The following is a 19,157-nucleotide window of genomic DNA, read 5'->3' as shown; positions in this document are numbered from 1 at the left end:
CCAACCTTCTAGCCCCTCTTCCAGGTCATTTATAAAAATGACAAACAGCAATGGTCCCAAAACAGATCCTTGCGGAACACCGCTAGTGACGGCACTCCATGAAGAAACTTTGCCATCAACTACTACCCTCTGTCTTCTTCCATCCGGCCAATTTCTAATCCAAACCTCCAACTCACCCTCAATGCCATATCTCCGTATTTTCTGCAGTGGCCTACCATGGGGAACCTTATCAAACGCCTTACTAAAATCCATATATACCACATCTACCGCTTTCCCCTCATCAACCTCCTTCGTCACCTTTTCAAAGAATTCAATAAGGTTTGTGAGGCACGACTTGCCCTTCACAAAACCATGCTGACTATCCTTGATCACATTATTCCTATCTAGATGTGCATAAATCCTATCCCTTACAATTCTCTCTAAGACTTTGCCCACAACAGAAGTGAGACTCACCGGCCTATAGTTACTAGGGCTATCCCTACTCCCCTTTTTGAACAAGGGGACCACATTTGCTATCCTCCAGTCTTCTGGGACTACTCCTGTAGACAAAGAGGACATAAAAATCAAGGCCAATGGCTCTGCAATCTCCTCCCTTGCTTCCCAGAGAATCCTAGGATAAATGCCATCAGGCCCAGGGGACTTATCTATTTTTACCTTTTCCAGGATTTCCAACACCTCTTCTCTACATACCTCAAGGCCATCCATTCTACTTATTTGTGCCTCAGTATTCTCATCGACAACAATGCCCTGTTCCTGAGTGAATACTGAAGAAAAGTATTCATTCAGTGTCTCCCCAATCTCTTCCGCCTCCACACGCAACTTCCCCCTACTATCCTTGACTGGACCTATTCCTACCCTAGTCATTCTTTTATTCCTAACATACCTATAGAAAGCCTTAGGGTTTTCCCTAATCCTATCTACTAAGGACCTTTCGTGTCCCCTCCTTGCTGCTTTTAGCTCTCTCTTCAGGTCCTTCCTGGCTACCCTATAACTCTCAATCGCCCCAATTGAACCTTCACGTCTCATCTTGAGATAGGCCGCCCTCTTCCATTTAACAAGGGATTCCAATTCCTTATTAAACCACGGCTCCCTCGCACGACCCTTTCCTTCCTGCCTGACAGGTACATAATTATCAAGGACACTCAATAGTTGCCCCTTGAACAAGTTCCACATATCATTTACACTCTTGCCTTGGAGTCTACTTTTCCAATTCCTTTTCCAAAACCTTACAATTTTAATCTGTTTCTAATTATTTCCTAATCCTAAAACAAACCGGGTACCTGTCTCTATGGCAAAACTTCCACTCATATCAATGATCGTTCATTAAAACAGGCCTTTCTAATGAAAATTCATCAAATTTAACTCTATTTTACTCTCAACGGATGATACCAGACCTGCACAGTGTTTTCAGCATTTTGTGTTTTTATTTCGTGTTCCCAGCATCCACAGTATTTTGCTTTGAGTTTATGACAATGTGTTGAAACAAATCTTTATATCATATATTTAAGTTCTCCCTCCCAATTGAAAACAAAAATTAGCCTGCTTTTGATCACTTTGATGTGAATCCCACAACATTTTCTTTCTGTATCTCTTACTAACAGGTTAGAGATTCAGCTAAAATGATTAGTGCTGGACTCTGAAAGCAGCTTAATGCTGTAACGATTACAATGACAGGGTAGTTGAGGATGTGCAGAGATTTGGAATTCCAGAAAAGACCACAAGCTGCATTCACACTCAACTAGTCATCCTGTAGTGGATTGAAACACCATGTTCAGCATGGCTACACTGAACAGTCCTGCATGCAAATTAGTTCCTCAAGTGGGAGGGAACAGACATGAATGGAATTCACAAGGTTGAAAGAAAGCCAGCAGCTGTGTCAGGATAGCTGGTAATCCCTCTATAAATCCTGTACCACTGAGATGCTCTCCAGCAACATTTGGTTCTAACTCTTCAGACCTGTTCTGCTCCTGTATCCAACAGAAACAGATATTAGAATATATCAAAAGCGAGATCACAAAAGGAAACCACTTGATCCATCATGCTGTGCTTGCACTATAAACAAATTTAGTCTTAATATCTCTGCTCTGTATCCACAGCATTGCAAATTTTTCAGGAATTGTGAAATTTACATCTGTTATACAGTTGGGTTGGAGGCTAAGATGAGTTTTATTTATTGTTTCCTGTAAGTTGAATTAGCAGGATGTCCAATCTGCAAATGGGTTGATCAGCGTTAAATCACTTGTGCTTGCAGAAAGAAAAAAAAACAAATAAAAAACAAAAAACTAAATCACTTGTGGAAGGTGACCAGTTGCAAACTGACAGTTGAGGGTGAAATGGATGGTCAGCTGGTCAGGAAACAGGACAATGGGTGTTACAAAGCTGGCTTGTTGGCTGATGGACTGGATCTTGATAAAATGATGGATGTGGATATATAGTAGTGGGTATCATCAATTTCCAGACATTTGAAAAGAAGCATCTGATATGTAATACCTTTTACAGCATGAAACACATGAGCCATGTGTCTCATGCTGTAAAAGGCAATGGTTCTGAAGGGGTTAATGTTTATTTTACATCCACTCAATCTTCTGATGCCACACAGTTAGTGGGTAGAAACAAGGAGTTCTACTCTAGTTTTTGAAGGTAGTAGATTTGTATTTATACCAGCTACATAAGGTGCTAGTAATTAATCTTGACTAAATGTAGTTGTACTTACTATTATACGTATATCAAGCAATGAACCTCCTTGTTATCTAACAACAGCCTTTTCTGCAAGTATTTTACAGTGGTGTATCCTCTACCACTAATCACTAGATAGGCACAGCACAAAGACAGAGGAGGACTGGTGGAGTGGGCTACTTCAAACAACAATTAGCACCAGACTGGGAGAGGTGCTAATGGTGGTCATCTGGGAAAATACCACGTTTCCCTCACAGTCTGACCCTACAAAGAGGCTGGAAACCATGCCAATGAAGACAGTACTGTCTTTTGTGGCACTGCTCTACATTATTGATGCTACTTTCACACACAAATGTGAACAGATAGATAGACACACACACACACAGAAATGCACAGATACACAAACAAACACAATCATGAATTTTCATACTAATTCTAACACTTTTGAAATGTCAATTTTCAGTTCATTTCAGACATGCTTTGAGCTCCAATATGGAGTAGGGTCCATACATAGGATCTGTTTTAAAATTCTTGCACAATACAGTCCACTTTTAATGTATACATATACAAATGTGTGTGTGTTATATCTGCATATACACTTTTACCCAGATGCACAGAGATCCACACACAAAGGCAGGATTCTCCAGTTCAACTTCTAGCTGGCCAAGTTCCAGATTATATTAATGGTTTGCCCTTAACTTTCACACGTTGTCTTCTTAAAGCTACTTCTTAGCTGGTGTATATGTTCAAAGTACATCTTGATTCTGCCTGTCAGTGACAGCATTAGAAGTAAGCTGTAAACTAAATGTGGAAGGGCTGATATCATCTAGGGCTTAGTCAGTGTTGTAAAGTTAACCTACTTTGAAATTGTAAGTTGGCTCCCCAAACAATATTTACATCGAGCAATCACTATTCAGTCGCTCACTTTGAAAGATGGTTGCGGCAAGTTTAAGTATGGGGGATTAGCAGGGATGGGAAATGTAGCTACATATAAATTATGTACTTTTTTTTAACCATATTCTTCCTCTTCTATCCTTATCCATCACCATATTTAAAGATATGCCAGTTTCTTTCTCATACTTTATCCAAAGGTTTGAGATTAGAACGTGCTTGTTGGCAAGTTATTTAACTGTGACGGTTTCAGAGCTGACACTGATATTTCTTATATGGGATTCAAATATGTACATCAAGATAGTGCTCATGAGTGAGAGTCAAAATTTTGAGAAGATTTGTAGCTCAGGTTTGCTCGCGGTGCTGGAAGTTTCATTCTCAGACGTTTTGTCACCATACAAGGTAACATCTTCAGTGAGCCTCCAGACAAAGCACTGCTGGTGTTTCCTGCTTTCTATTTATATGTTTGAGTTTCCTTGGGTCAGTGACATCATTTCCTGGTTACATCATTTCCAATGGTGATGTCACTTCCAATTCTTTTTCTCAGGGGTTTTTTCTCAACATATCCATCCTAGGACAAGCCAAACAGAGACAGACATGAGAATTCCTAGAAGCATGGCCCTCCAAGCAGAACTCTATCAACAAACACATTGATTTGGACCCCATTTACCACCCCCTGAGATATGGACCAAATATTGAACTACAGAAGGGTTCAATTCCCGTCTCGGGCAACTGTCTGTGTGGAGTTTGCACGTTCTCCCGGTGTCTGGATGGGTTTCCTCTGGGTGTTCCGGTTTCCTCCCACAGTCCAAAGATGTGCAGGTTAGGTGAATTGTCCATGCTACATTGCCTGTAGTGTTAGATGCGTTAGTCAGGGGTAAATGTAGGGGAATAGGTCTGGTGGGTTGCTCTTCGGAGGGTCGGTGTGGACTTGTGGGCCGAAGGGCCTGTTTCCACACTGTAGGGAATCTAACCTAATCTAATCCCAACAAAGCTGCATCAGAACATTATTTCAATGATCCACACACACTGCAGCACAGAGAAACTATGCTGAGCAGAGGGAAATCACCTATACAGTGTATTCAAAAAGAATGGGTACGCAATGAACGCAGTCCACTGATTTCTCAGCAACAAACCCAAACAAGCAGATAAAACACTTCCACAAAAAACACGCCACTCTCCTCTATGTCAAAGACATTTCAGAAATGACTGCCAGACTACTCAGACCCCTTGGCATTATGGTAGTCCACAAACCCACCAACACACTAAAACAGCAGCTAATGAACTTGAAAGACCCTATACAGACAACAAGCAAAACTAATGTTATTTACAAACTACTGTGCAAGAACTGTAGCAAACACTACATTGGACAAATAGGCAGAAAACTAGCCACCAGAATACATGAACATCAACTAGCCACAAAATGACATGATCCTCTCTCATTAGTATCCTTACATACAGCTAAGGAAGGACACCACTTCGACTGGGACAACACCTCCATCCTAGGACAAACCAAACAGAGGCACGTGTGAGAATTCCTAGAAGCATGGCATTCCAACCAAACTCTATCAACAAACACATCGACTTGGACCCCATTTACCACCCCCTGAAAAAAAGAACAGGAAATAACATCACCATAGGAAATAATGTCACCGGAGGAAATGATATCACCAACCCAAGGAAACCCAAACATATCAATAGAAAGCAGGAAACATCAGCAGTGCTTCGTCCGGATGCTCACTGAAGCTGTTACCTTATATGGTGACAAAACATCTTAGTTGGTGTATATGTTCAAAGTACATCTTGAATCTGCCTGTTGGTGACAGCATTAGAAGTAAGCTGTAAACTAAATGTGGAAGGGCTGATATCAACTAGAGCTTAGTTAGTGTTGGAAAGTTAGCATACTTTGAAGTTGTAAATTTGCTCCCCAAAAATATTTACATCGAGCAATCATTATTCAGTCGCTCACTTTGAAAGAAATAATCCTGAAACAATTTGGTTGTGGCAAGTTTAAGTATGGGATTAGCAGGGATGGGAAATGTAGCTGCATATAAATTATGTACTTTTTTTTAACCATATTCTTCCTCTTTTATCCTTATCCATCCCCATATTTAAAGATATGCCAGTTTCGTTCTCATACTTTATCCAAAGGTTTGAGATTAGAACGTGCTTGTTGGCAAGTTATTTAACTGTGACGGTTTCAGAGCTGACACTGATATTTCTTATTTGGGATTCAAATATGTACATCAAGATAGTGCTCATGAGTGAGAGTCAAAATTTTGAGAAGATTTGTAGCTCAGGTTGAGGTTCTGGAAGTAGGTTTGCTCGCTGAGCTGGAAGGTTCATTCTCAGACGTTTTGTCACCATACAAGGTAACAGCTTCAGTGAGCCTCCGGACAAAGCACTGCTGGTGTTTCCTGCTTTCTATTTATATGTTTGAGTTTCCTTGGGTCAGTGACATCATTTCCTGGTTACATAATTTCCAATGGTGATGTCACTTCCAATTCTTTTTCTCAGGGGTTTTTTCTCAACACATCCATCCTAGGACAAGCCAAACAGAGACAGACATGAGAATTCCTAGAAGCATGGCCCTCCAATCAGAACTCTATCAACAAACACATTGATTTGGACCCCATTTACCACCCCCTGAGATATGGACCAAATATTGAACTACAGAAGGGTTCAATTCCCGTCTCGGGCAACTGTCTGTGTGGAGTTTGCACGTTCTCCCGGTGTCTGGATGGGTTTCCTCTGGGTGTTCCGGTTTCCTCCCACAGTCCAAAGATGTGCAGGTTAGGTGAATTGTCCATGCTACATTGCCTGTAATGTTAGATGCGTTAGTCAGGGGTAAATGTAGGGGAATAGGTCTGGTAGGTTGCTCTTCGGAGGGTCGGTGTGGACTTGTGGGCCGAAGGGCCTATTTCCACACTGTAGGGAATCTAATCTAATCTAATCCCAACAAAGCTGCATCAGAACATTATTTCAATGATCACACACACTGCAGCACAGAGAAACTATGCTGAGCAGAGGGAAATCACCTGTACGGTGTGTTCAAAAAGAATGGGTACCCAATGAACGCAGTCCACCGATTTCTCAGCAACAAACACATCGACCTGAATCCAATATACCGGCCACTACAGCGGACAGCTGGAACTGACAACCGGAAGTGGCAGAGTCAGGCCACTATAAATGCCGGAGGAAACATCACAGAAGCGCTTCACAGGAGGCTCCCAAGCACTGAGGATGTCACCTAGACAGGGGACGAAACATTTGCAAGACAAATTCCCAGCTCGGCGAACAGAACCACAACAACGAGCACCCGAGCTACAAATCTTCTCCCAAACTTTGTTCAGCAACAAACCCAAACAAGCAGATAAAACACTTCCACAAAAAACATGCCACTCTCCTCTATGTCAAAGACATTTCAGAAATGACTGCCAGACTACTCAGACCCCTTGGCATCATGGTAGTCCATAAACCCACCAACACACTAAAACAGCAGCTAATGAACTTGAAAGAACCTATACAGACAACAAGCAAAACTAATGTTATTTACAAACTACTGTGCAAGAACTGTAGCAAACACTACGTTGGACAAACAGGCAGAAAACTAGCCACCAGAATACATGAACATCAACTAGCCACAAAATGACATGATCCTCTCTCACTAGTATCCTTACATACAGATGAGGAAGGACACCACTTCGACTAGGACAACACCTCCATCCTAGGACAAGCCAAACAGAGGCACATGTGAGAATTCCTAGAAGCATGGCATTCCAACCAAACTCTATCAACAAACACATTGACTTGGACCCCATTTACCACCCCCTCAGAAAAAGAACAGGAAACGATGTCATCACAGGAAATGATATCACCAACCCAAGGAAACCCAAACATATAAATAGAAAGCAGGAAACACCAGCAGTGCTTCGTCCGGATGCTCACTGAAGCTTTTACCTTGTATGGTGACAAAACATCTGAAAATGAACCTTCCAGCTCAGCGAGCAAACCTACATCAGAGAATCAAAATGTTTGCACTCACAGCATGATTGATTATGATGCCACCTTGGTTTGTTATTTCTCCCAAGGAACCTTTTATTTTGGGTCAGAAGGTTGTGGTTCCTCCAAAGACTTGATTCCATACATCAGGTTATCAGGGATTGTTGTAAACACTGTCTTTTGGATGAAATGTTAAATTGAGGCCCCATCTTCTTTCATGAGTGAATGCAAGAAATCCTATGCCACTAGTTTGAAAATCGGGAGGGCAATTCTTACAATATTCTGGAAAAAAATAGAGAGATAGAATGGACAGATAGGTTGAACAGTGCAAGCAGAATTTGGGGAGTACACGTTGAGTGGTAGGACCATAGAATGTATAAAGGCTCAGAGGGAACAATGTGTGGTGTTGGAAAAGCACAGCTGGTCAGGCAGCATCCAAGAAGCAGGAGAGTTGACATTTTGAGCGTAAGCTCTTCATCAGGAATGTGTGACCTGCTGCCTGACCGACTGTGCTTTTCAACCACAATACTTTTTGACTCTGATCTCTAACATCTGCGGTTCTCACTTTCTCCTTAAGGATCAGAGGGACTTTGCTGGGAGGTCCATAGATCCTTGAAGGCAGCAAGACAGGTAGTTAAGGCAGTAGTGCAGGCATATAGAATATTTGCCTTTATTAGTCAAGATATTGAATTAAAAAGCAAGGACGTTATGATGGAGCTGTATATTACATTAGTTAGGCCACAGCTGGAAGATTTGTGTAGTTCTAATCGCTACAATTTGAGAAATTTGTGATTGCATTAAAGAGGTTGTAGATTTACCAGGATGATGTCTTCGTTGGAGAGATTCAGCGATAGGCTGGGGATATTTTCCTGAGAGCAGATAATTCTGATAGGGGTATCAGTAGGGGTATCCTACTGAGACGTACAAAGATACGAAGGACATAGACAGAGAGATCAAGAGGAACTTTCACCCTTAGTAGAGGGGTCAATAGCCAAAGGGGACAGTTTTAAGGTAAGGAGGAAGAGGTTTAGAGTGGATTTGAGGAAAAACGTTTTCGCCCAGCAAGTTATTTGTATGTGGAACTCACTGAGAGGGTGGAAGAGGCGGCACCCCCTCAAGACATTTAAGAAGTGTTCAGGTGATCTCATGAAATGCCATAGCATACAAAGTAATGGAAAATGGGATTAGAATAGATGGATGTTTGATGGCTTGCACAGCCACGAATGGCTGAAAGGCCTCTTATCATTCTGCAAAACTCTTTGACTCTATGACTTTCTATGATTCTTTGTAAAATTAAACCCAAACCCAACATTACAAAAAGAGATAATCTGGTCATTAATCTAGTTGCTGTTTATGGGATCTTGCTGTATGAAAACTGTCTATCACATTCACTACATAAGAGGAGATACAATACTTCAACAGCATTTCACTGCCTGTTATGGGCACTTTGGCACATCCTGAAGATGTGAAGCTTTCTGTCGAAACGTAAATTCTTTCTTTCATAGAGCTGCTTGCGGGTTATATGCTTCTGGTTTGTTTTATCAAGAGGGAAGTCGCTGTGTCATAGTTCATCCTGATTCTGATTAGATTAGATTACTTACAGTGTGGAAACAGGCCCTTCGGCCCAACAACTCCACACCGCCCCGCCGAAGCGCAACCCACCCATACCCCTACATTTACCCCTTACCTAACACTATGGGCAATTTAGCTTGGCCAATTCACCTGGCCTGCACATCTTTGGACTGTGGGAGGAAACCGGAGCACCCGGAGGAAACCCACACAGACACAGGGAGAACATGCAAACTCCACACAGTCAGTCGCCTGAGGCGGGAATTGAACCCGGGTCTCTGGCGCTGTGAGGCAGCAGTGCTAACCACTGTGCCACAGTGCCGCCCACAAATCAGTGGATGAGTGAGGGGCCATCTTTAATCATAACCCTGACCAAAATTACGATTTTGCCTAACATATAATTAGAATAACATGAGCCAAATTTTGGTGACTAACACAGCTTATATACAATAAACTCGTTTCATCTATCGCCATTGATATTAATGACAGAAATTATTTGAAGTAATGAAATACAGACATATGTCAATACAGCTTTAAAATATTGGGGAAGAGAGGAATACAGCAGTTTTTCTCAGCCAATAAAAACATTCTTGTGTGTAAAATTTAGAATTTTTGTGACGGTATTTCACTCTTTTCATGAACTGTGAGCATGCAGTGACACAATTAGTGCCATTGTTATCAGCTGTGCTGAAAGAAAAAGCTTAATGTGTACATTGCAATGATGACTGAAAAGCCAGGATGATTGGTCTGTCAGTCTGGCTCCTTCTACTTTTTCTGGCCATTCAGATCTTTTACAGGATCAACCAGAGTTAACAGTCTCTTCTTCCTCAAGATGGGGTAAATGGTTCTTTTCAATTCTCCCTTTTTGGCATTGGTCTGCTGCCCTCCAGAAGATGTCATGCTCGCTTCTCCAAATTCAGCAATGCAGATCCTGCTGAGTGCTATGAACAATTTGATCGGCTTATTCTCCAATAAGAAGAACTTGAAAACAATGTCTCTGGGTCATTTTAGGAACTTTTATCTGGCACCGTACTTGATTGAAATCAGTCTTTCATTCACAATCTCCAAGCCATAAAATTCAATGCAGCTTAATATTAAACAGGTTTAAACATATGCCACATGCCTCCAAGTTCAGACACTTCAAAGCCTATTCTGCAATTGGTCATATTTTTAACTACTTATCTTCAATCACTCTAGTTCATTCACATCCCACATTACAAGCTTAGTTCCTGGCACTGAATTGAAGAAATGTTGCTGATACAAATCAAACAGCAAACCCACTATAACAGAGGGATTTTTAATAGTTGTCGGTGGTCCTGTCAGATAGTGAGTCAAAGTATAACACAAAAGGACAAGTTCCTAATGCCTTCTGTTCAGAGAAGATGGACTTCATGTCTGGATTAGTTTTAAAGAAGAGAATTCCCTCAACGTTTTTACACATCGGTGGTTCATAAATAAGCAATATAATTAACTTGGACACAGATACAACAATATACTGCTGATATTTGGTTAGTGAGCAGGGGAACAAGTCAAGAAAAGTAGAAGAGATTGCAGGAGAATGCCGAGAGATGGCAAATATTGTTTAACAGAGAGAAATGTGAAGCCATTTTGGGAAATAGGATAGTGAAAGGAATTATGTACTGAGTAGCAGAGTTCTTCATAGAATTAAACAAGAGAGTTTGGAATCTGCGATGACAGTCAAGTGGGCCTAACAATGGAATTTTATATTTTTTACATTGAATATTAAGATAATGAGGGTAAATAAGTAGAGATGATCATTTTGGCCACTTGGAGATATTGGACAGAAATTTCCCAGCTGCAGAATAAAATGGGCAATGTCAAGTCATGTTTGGAAAATATGCATCAATCAGGAGAATGAAATTCTCAACATCAAGAGACCAAAGTCTGATTTTCCATCCAATGAACATTGAGAATTTCACAGGTTAGCAGTGACATGTCTATTTCCTTCAATTATGTCTCATTATTACCTCCTTCCACCTCACATATATGCAGTTTGCTTTTCTGCCACACAGCGGATAGAAACTATACAGCAACAATCCCTGTCACGGAAGTCAGACTGGATACCTACTGATTCCAGCTTGCTTTGTGGTCCTCCAGGCCTCTGTCTTGGTCAGCAGACCCCAACCACCTTTATCCATTGTCCACAGACATTAGACATGCAGCCCTGATCCACTTAGAAGATAGTTATCTATTTCAATGGTCCACTTTGGAGCACACCGACACCTTTCTATGGAAAGTAGCTGACAGGCCACATTACATGCTGGGAAGGCAACCATCAGAGCAGGGTATACCTCAGGGTTTTTCACTTGCTTTCTTAGTGCACATTCACTTCACACCTACTCACAGCATTTCTCCCTTGCCTTGGCTTTTTCTATGTGGGGAGCAGAGGTCTTTGACTGTCACCATCACCTTCACTTTGATTGTGGGACAGTGCAGAGCAATGATTGGCAGGGCTAAGTTGGAAACCTGGGGCTCAGGGGGCAATACTGAGATATAAAGTCTTAAATTAAAGAGTTGAGCGCAAACTAGTGGAAAATAGGATTGACGGGGAGTGTAAGAGTTAAAAAAACATGAAGGTTTGAGGCTCAGCTAAATTCACTCACTCTGTGAAGCACAATCTTGTGTTAGAGTCATACAGTCATACAGCACAGAAACAGACCCCTTGGTTCAACCAGTCCATGCCAAAAATAATCCCAAACTAACCTAGTCCCACATGCCTGCTCTTGGCACATATCCCTCCAATTCTTTCCTATTCACATACTTACCTAAATGTCTTTTAAAGGCTGTACTTGTACCCTTGTTACCTTACATCTTTATCCAAATCACAAATACACAATGGATATGAAAGATAAAATGGGTGGAGTAAGTTATGTTCCATCTGAGGATGCAGAGTCTACTTGAAACCAATGTGAGGCCTTTCAAAAGTATATTGAATTAATAAGGCAATTATTATCACCTAATATCGCACTTAAGAAGTCTGTAATCAAAGAATCCTGTTGGGCCGAAGGGCCTGTTTCCCCACTGGAGGGAATCAAATCTAATCTAACATGACCTCCCAACCCCTGTACTCAATACTGTGACCAATAAAGGAAAGCATATAAAACAGCCTATGTCGTCACACTCAGAGGGGAAGAAATGTTATGGTTGTAATGAGGTCAACCAGGTGGACCTCATAGAATATGAGTTCCCTGATTGGCGCTGTTAACCTGGTCCAATCAGGGGACCCTGATTAATAGATATAAACAGCAGTGTCAGAGGTTCTGTTGATTCTGAGAGCTGGCTCTGAGGGAGCTGGATCAATGTTAAAGACTCTCCATGTGTAAATAAAGGGTGACCTATTGATGGGATACCGACCTCCACTGAGTTATTTCACTGGCTAGTGCCTTGTATAGTTTTAGTAAAACCAACTGAGATGTATCATTCTCTGATTTGGCTATCAATGCATTTTAGGAAGTTCAATACCTGTAATTTATAACAGTTTACTTTTACGCAGCAAATATCACTGGGCTGTTCATTTCTTCATCAAGATGGAATCAGTCAAAGCAAATCAATAATTTTTCTCTTTCATGTCATTTTCCCATTTGGACCCCAGCATATTAATGCAAAATGTGTTCTACAATCTGAATTAACTTGCAACTTCAAACTCGAAACATCAGAATGTTTCTGAAAGAAAGACATATTTTATTGAAGCTATCCATCTTGCACCCATCAGGATAATTCTTCACAATCCTATCTACTCATGACTGCACTTTCAAGGAGCTATGAACCTACATTCCAAGGTCTCTTTGTTCAGCAACACTCCCCAGGACCCTAACATTAAGTGTATAAGTCCTGCTAAGATTAGCTTTCCCAAAATGCAGCACCTCACACTTATCTAAATTAAACTCCATCTCTCACGTCTCAGCCCATTGACTCACCTGATCAAGATCCCGTTGTAATCTGAGGTAACCCTCTTCGCTGTCCACTACTCCTCCAATTTTGGTGTCATCTGCAAACTTACTAACTGTACCTCTTATGCTCACATCCAAATCATTTATATAAATGACAAAAAGTAGTGGAACAAGCACTGATCCTTGTGGCACTCCACTGGTCACAGTCCTCCAGTCTGAAAAAACAACCCCTCCACCACCACCCTCTGTCTTCTACCTTTGAGCCAGTTCTGTATCCAAATGGCTAGTTCTCCCCGAATTCCATGAGATCGAACTTTGCTAACCAGTCTCCCATGGGGAACCCTGTCAATGCTGCTGAACCTTGGAGTGCAGGTCCATAGTTCCTGGAAAGTGGTGTCGCAGGTAGATAGGGTTAGTTAGGAAGGCAGTTGATATGCCTTCCTTTATTGTTCAGAGCATTGAATACTGAGAGTTGTGAGGTCATGTTGCAGCTGTACAGGTCATTGGTTAGGGCAGTTTTGGAATATTGCGTGCAATTCTGATCTCCCTGTAGGAATATATTGTGAAACTTGAACAGGTTCACAAAAGATTTACAAGAATGTTGCCAGAGTTGGAGGGTTTGAGCTATAGGGAGAGGCTGAACATGCTGGGCATGGTTTCCCTGGAGCATTGGAAGCTGAGAGGTGACCTTATAGAGGTTTATAAAATCATGAGGGGCATGGATTTAATAAATAGACAAGATTGTTTCCCTGGGATGGGGGAGTCCAGAACTAGAGGGCATAGGTTTAGGGTGAGAGGGGAAAGATTTAAAAGAGACCTAAGAGGCAATTTTTCACACAAAGGGTGGCGCGCATATGGAATGAATTGCCAGTAGAAGTGGCGGAGACTGATACAATTACAGCATTTAAAAGGCATCCGGATGGGCATATGAATAGAAAGAGTTTAGAGGGATATGGGCCAAGTGCTGTCAAATGGGACTATCTGGTTTAGAATATCTGGTCAGCATGGATGAGTGGTATCTCATCAGGTGCAATATTCAGACTGGATTTAACTGACACCTACTTCCAGTGGATGTGCTTTGGCTGCAAGCCCAGGTTGTGTCTTGATCTTTGGTTTACAGGTATGGTTCTTGTTTTGGGATGTGTTGAGCAATGACATGTGGGCGATTCTGAGTTCAAATCCTGAACGTGCCCTTGTTTACTGCCTTTTAAGATGAGAGAAGAAAGATTTTAAAAAGACATGGGGGAATTTTTGTTTAACAAACAGAATGGTTTGTGTTTGGAACGAACCACGTGACACCTTTGCCACCTGAAGAGGAGAAAGAATTTCATCTGAGATGCTCCCGGTGTAAGAAGCGAGCTACTGTGTGTTACTTGCTGCCCATATCAGAGGCAGAGCTAGAGGAACCTGAACTGATGCTGAAACACCTAAGGTGGATCTTTAAAAAAAATACTGTTTATACTACATGAGAGGAAAGTGGTCACAATGTAAATTTTGGTTTTGCCTTTGAATTGTTTTTGTGAATTGCCTTAATTGCAAGATGAAACGTTTCAACAAATTGTATCCTTGTTCAGCAATATTCAAGTTCTTTACTATCAAATGGTACACAGGAATGTCGCAAACCTTGATCTGTTGAATTATAAATTTAGACTTGCACCGATTAGAAAACATGAACAGCCAAAATTTTCCTGTGCTTCCTTATGATGCAAAAATGTAACAGATGCGAGTCTGTTTTCAATATAGTCCACTTCTCTAAAGATTTACTGCTGGTTACAGGGTGCAGTACTACATTATGTTCTGTCTGTTGAATATCCTCCTGTGTTTCTTGTTTCTAGTGGAATATGACAAGGAAATTTTCCACCAGCGCCGACATCACAGAGAGTTCAGGTTTGATCTCTCAAAGATCCCAGAGGGGGAGGCAGTGACAGCTGCAGAATTCCGAATCTATAAAGACTATACCAGGGAACGCTTTGAAAATGAGACCTTCCAGATAACAATTTACCAGGTTCTGGAGGAAAACACAGAGAGGTGAGTGAAGGAAGAGGGACATGGTGAAACTGATGTAGAACTCAGAGAGTTTCAAAGCACATTTGACTCTAGTGCGGATCACTGACAAAGGCATTCAGACATCATAGGCAATGCTTAGTCTAGGAAGCCAAGAGCCACTGGCATACCTAGAAGTCAGTCGGGTTCTCAAGCAGATGGGAAGGAGATGGTGATAGTTCTAATGCCTGCTTTTGCCCATCCAGGAACCATTCTGCTCCACATTCAACTTTCTGATCTTGACAACACAGCAATGAAAGCTGAATTATAAAGTTGCAGAAAAAAGAGTGAATTTACGATTGAGAAAGTATTTCCATACAAAGATGTTTCAAATCTGCCTCTAATAATCTATCCTTAAAAAACTCACAACAATAATCTATATCAATAGTCTATAATGTAAAGTTGAACTGGCTCATAACCCAAACTCTAATGCCAAAGAGGTTGTGCTCTACTGAGGTTAAGGTGACAAAAATGTCTGAATGTTGTTCTTGTACTAGAGTTCTGTTCTGTGCATCTAACATTGCTCCATCAGACACCATCCTCTCCTCCCTCTCTCATCTGTGCCCCTCAGACTGCACCATCAGGCCTGCCCTTCCCTCGCTCTTCACTCAATTAATCCAAAAGATTACAAGTAATACATTCAGAAACATGCAAACGAATGTTAACAGCTTTCTTAATGAAATGGGCATCCTGCCACATTGCTACAGGTTTGCCACCTCGCTGTGGACTTCAATCGACACTATTTCTGTCATCAGGTTTCCTACTTGTTTGCTCCCATCCAATTCCTGTCATTGAAACAACCTTGGCTGGTGAGACGAAATTCCATTCCATGTTTAGTATTACCTTTAGTTATGTGAAATAACTCTGTGAAGGCCAGTATCCCGGCAGTCTCTAGACTAGGGAGAATCTTTGAGACTCCTGTGTATATCTGTCAATAGGACTCCCTGGTTATCTCAGGTTAACAGCCCCAGTCAGGGAATGCTTCCTGAATGAGATCTGCCTGGCCCTCATTCCAAACACCAAAGTATGTTGTAAGAAATAATGTTATCGCATGGGGCAAAGGAAAGCTACTTGCAGCAATGTCCTTAGTTCTCTGCAAATTCCCTCACCACTTCATTGTTCTCTAGAAATCAAGTGTAACTCCAGGATAGAAACACTGACAAAAAACGTAGAAACTAAGAGCAGGAAAAGGCCATTCGGCCTTTGAGTCTTCTCTGCCATTCATGATTGATCTTCTATCTCAACACAATCTCCCTTTCCCCATATCCCTTAATACCTTTAGATTCCAGAACTCTTTTTTGTTACTTAAATATGTTCAGTGACTTGATCTCCTAGCCTTCCCTGGTAAAGAATTCTTGAGTCACCACTCCCTGGGTAAACACGACCTCAATTCAGTCCAAAATGGCCTACTGTGTATCTTGAAACTGTAAACACATTTTCTGAACATCATACCTGCATCGAGTCTCGTAAGCCCTCTCAGAATTTTATATGTTTCATTCAGATCCCCTCACATTCTTCTAAACTCCAGTGAATATAGTTCATCATTCCTTATATTACAAACCTGCCATTTGAGGAATCAGTCTGGTGAACCTTCTCAAAATCCCTCCACATAAGTTTATTTCTTACGTAAGGAACTCAACCCCATGGACAACACTCCAGAGGTGGTCTCACCAAGGTCTGTACAGCTGCAACAAGATTTTCTTGCTCCTATTTTCAAACCCTCTGGTATTGAAGGCTAATGTACCAATTCCTGACTGCTTGCTGAACCTGCATGTTTTGCTTTCAGTGGCTGACGTTCAACACTCCGAGACCTTTGAATACTAAGACTTGCCAATTTATCAGCATTTAAATAATACTTTAGAATTCTGATTATCCTAATGGAGTAGACAAATTCAAACTTATCCACACCATACTCCATCTGCCACTCGTTTGCCCAAACACTCAACTTATCTAAAATACCTTGTGAATGCTTTATATCTTCCTCACCATTCACATCCCACCTCGTAGAATGTCGTCAGCAAACTTGGAAATATTATATTTAATTCCCTCATCCAAATCATTAATATGTGTTATGAATAGCTGGGGCGAAAGCACTGAACCCTGCACTACTTTCATGCCAGCTTTCCAATTCAAAAATGACCCAGTTATTCTTACTCTCTGATGCCTGTCGTCAAAGCAGTGATCAAATACCCCGACTGGCCTCTCAGTGAATGCAGCAAAAAGAAAACCAGAACTGGAATGTTGTAACAGGGAAAATTGAACATGTTTGGTTCTCATAGGGCGGCACAGTGGCACAGTGGTTAGCACTGCTGCCTCACAGCACCAGAGACCTGTGTTCAATTCACGCCTCGGGCAACTGCCTGTGTGGAGTTAGCACATTCTCCCCGTGTCTGCGTGGGTTTCCTCCGGGTGCTCTGGTTTCCTCCCACAGTCCAACAATGTGCAGGTTAGGTGAATTGGCCATGCTAAATTGCCCATAGTGTTAGGTGAAGGGGTAAACATAGGGGAATGGGTCTGGGTGGGTTGCACTTCGGCGGGTCGGTGTGGACTTGTTGGGCAGAAGGACCTGTTTCCACACTGTAAGTAATCTAATCTAATCTAAAAAAGTCTGAATGTAAACTATTAGAAGTCTTCCTGGAAAACTTTGATTGGGTATAGAGAAGGTATTTCCACTTGTGAGGGATACTAAATGGGTCCACACATGCATGTTAATCACTCATTAATTTAATAAGGATTTCACAACCAACTTCTTTACTTGGAAAATAGTTAGAATGCAGAACTATTACCAAATGAAATGAATATCATCATCATATTTAAGGGGAAGTTAGATGAACACATGAAGGTCAAAGTTCTGTGATTCTGTATGATTTTGTTATGCTGATGGCAGTAGATGAAGTAGTTGGGGTGAGAGGTTCATATGGAATATAAATACCAAGGCAGACCATCTGTGCCCAATAGCCTGTTTCTGCACTGTACATTCATACGAGGTAATTATCATCTAGGCTGAGCTCTCGTGTTATCTGCACAGATAGTTGATGGATGCATTGCCATGTTTACACTGCCCACCTCTCCCAGCTGGAATGGTAAGGGATTAAATATATTTTATTGCAGTTACAAATGGCTGTGCAATGACTGTTCCAGTGTTGCTGTGCTTGTAATAATAACGTGGTTCAGGGATTCCACTGTTGTACTGGGCTTTGACATAAAGCTGCTTACAGTGGAAAGTGGGAGAAGTATGAGTCAGGTTTTGTTCTTTCATATTACATTTTGTCAGTCTATGTTAGACAATGAGGTAAATGACATGTTAAAAGAATTTGCTTCTTGATGTCTTGTGATATTTTTGATGGTTTTTAATACAGTATCAATAATTGTACATTTATAACACACATAATTTGACCACTGTGGAGTTTATACATGTAACAATACTAAATGTGATCACACAGTCAGAGACATGTACAGGTCCAATTCGTATATGCCAACCAGATATCCTAAATCAATCTAAAAATCACACAACACTAGGTTATAGACTAACAGGATTAATTGAAAGCACACTAGCTTTCGGAGCGACACTCCTTCATCAGGTGATAGTGGAGGGCTCGATCGTATCACAGAATTTATAGCAAAACTTTACAGTGTGATGTAACTGAAATTATACATTGAAAAATTGATTGTCTGTTAAGCCTTTCATCTGTTAGAATACAGTGGTAGTTTCACTTCTTTCATGTGTAAATCACAAAACCTTTTTTTTACAAGTTGCATTCTCGGGTTAGCTGTTAACAATGGTGATAGCTAGACAATATGTTGAAGGTGTTGGCCCAGGACATTCAGCCTCGGACCTTCGGGTGACCATCCTCCAAGGTGGACTTCGGGACAGGCAGCAGAGAAAAGTGGCTGAGCAGAGGCTGAAAGCTAAGTTCGGTACCCATAGGGAGGGCCTCAACCGGGACCTTGGGTTCATGTCACATTACAGGTGATCACCACTGCACTACACACACACACACAGATATTCCTGCACACACACACTCTCACATACGCACGGACACAGATACACACAGACGCGCACAC

At 41.4% G+C, this 19,157-nt stretch overlaps 1 protein-coding gene across 1 annotated transcript in view; it reads left to right on the top strand.

Annotated features, from left to right (window-relative positions):
- bmp7b (bone morphogenetic protein 7b) overlaps positions 1-19,157 on the top strand; it is a 137,619-nt gene that overhangs the window by 77,458 nt on the left and 41,004 nt on the right. Inside the window, exon 2 of the mRNA XM_043676973.1 lies at positions 14,885-15,077. Coding sequence (XP_043532908.1) covers positions 14,885-15,077 — 193 coding nt within the window. The remainder of the gene's footprint in view (positions 1-14,884; positions 15,078-19,157) is intronic.

This window comes from Chiloscyllium plagiosum, chromosome 35, assembly GCF_004010195.1.
Source record: "Chiloscyllium plagiosum isolate BGI_BamShark_2017 chromosome 35, ASM401019v2, whole genome shotgun sequence".
In the NCBI taxonomy this organism is placed as follows: Eukaryota; Metazoa; Chordata; class Chondrichthyes; order Orectolobiformes; family Hemiscylliidae; genus Chiloscyllium; species Chiloscyllium plagiosum.
Note: the sequence above shows the minus strand (reverse complement) of the source record. Positions and strands in the feature narration are given on the sequence as shown.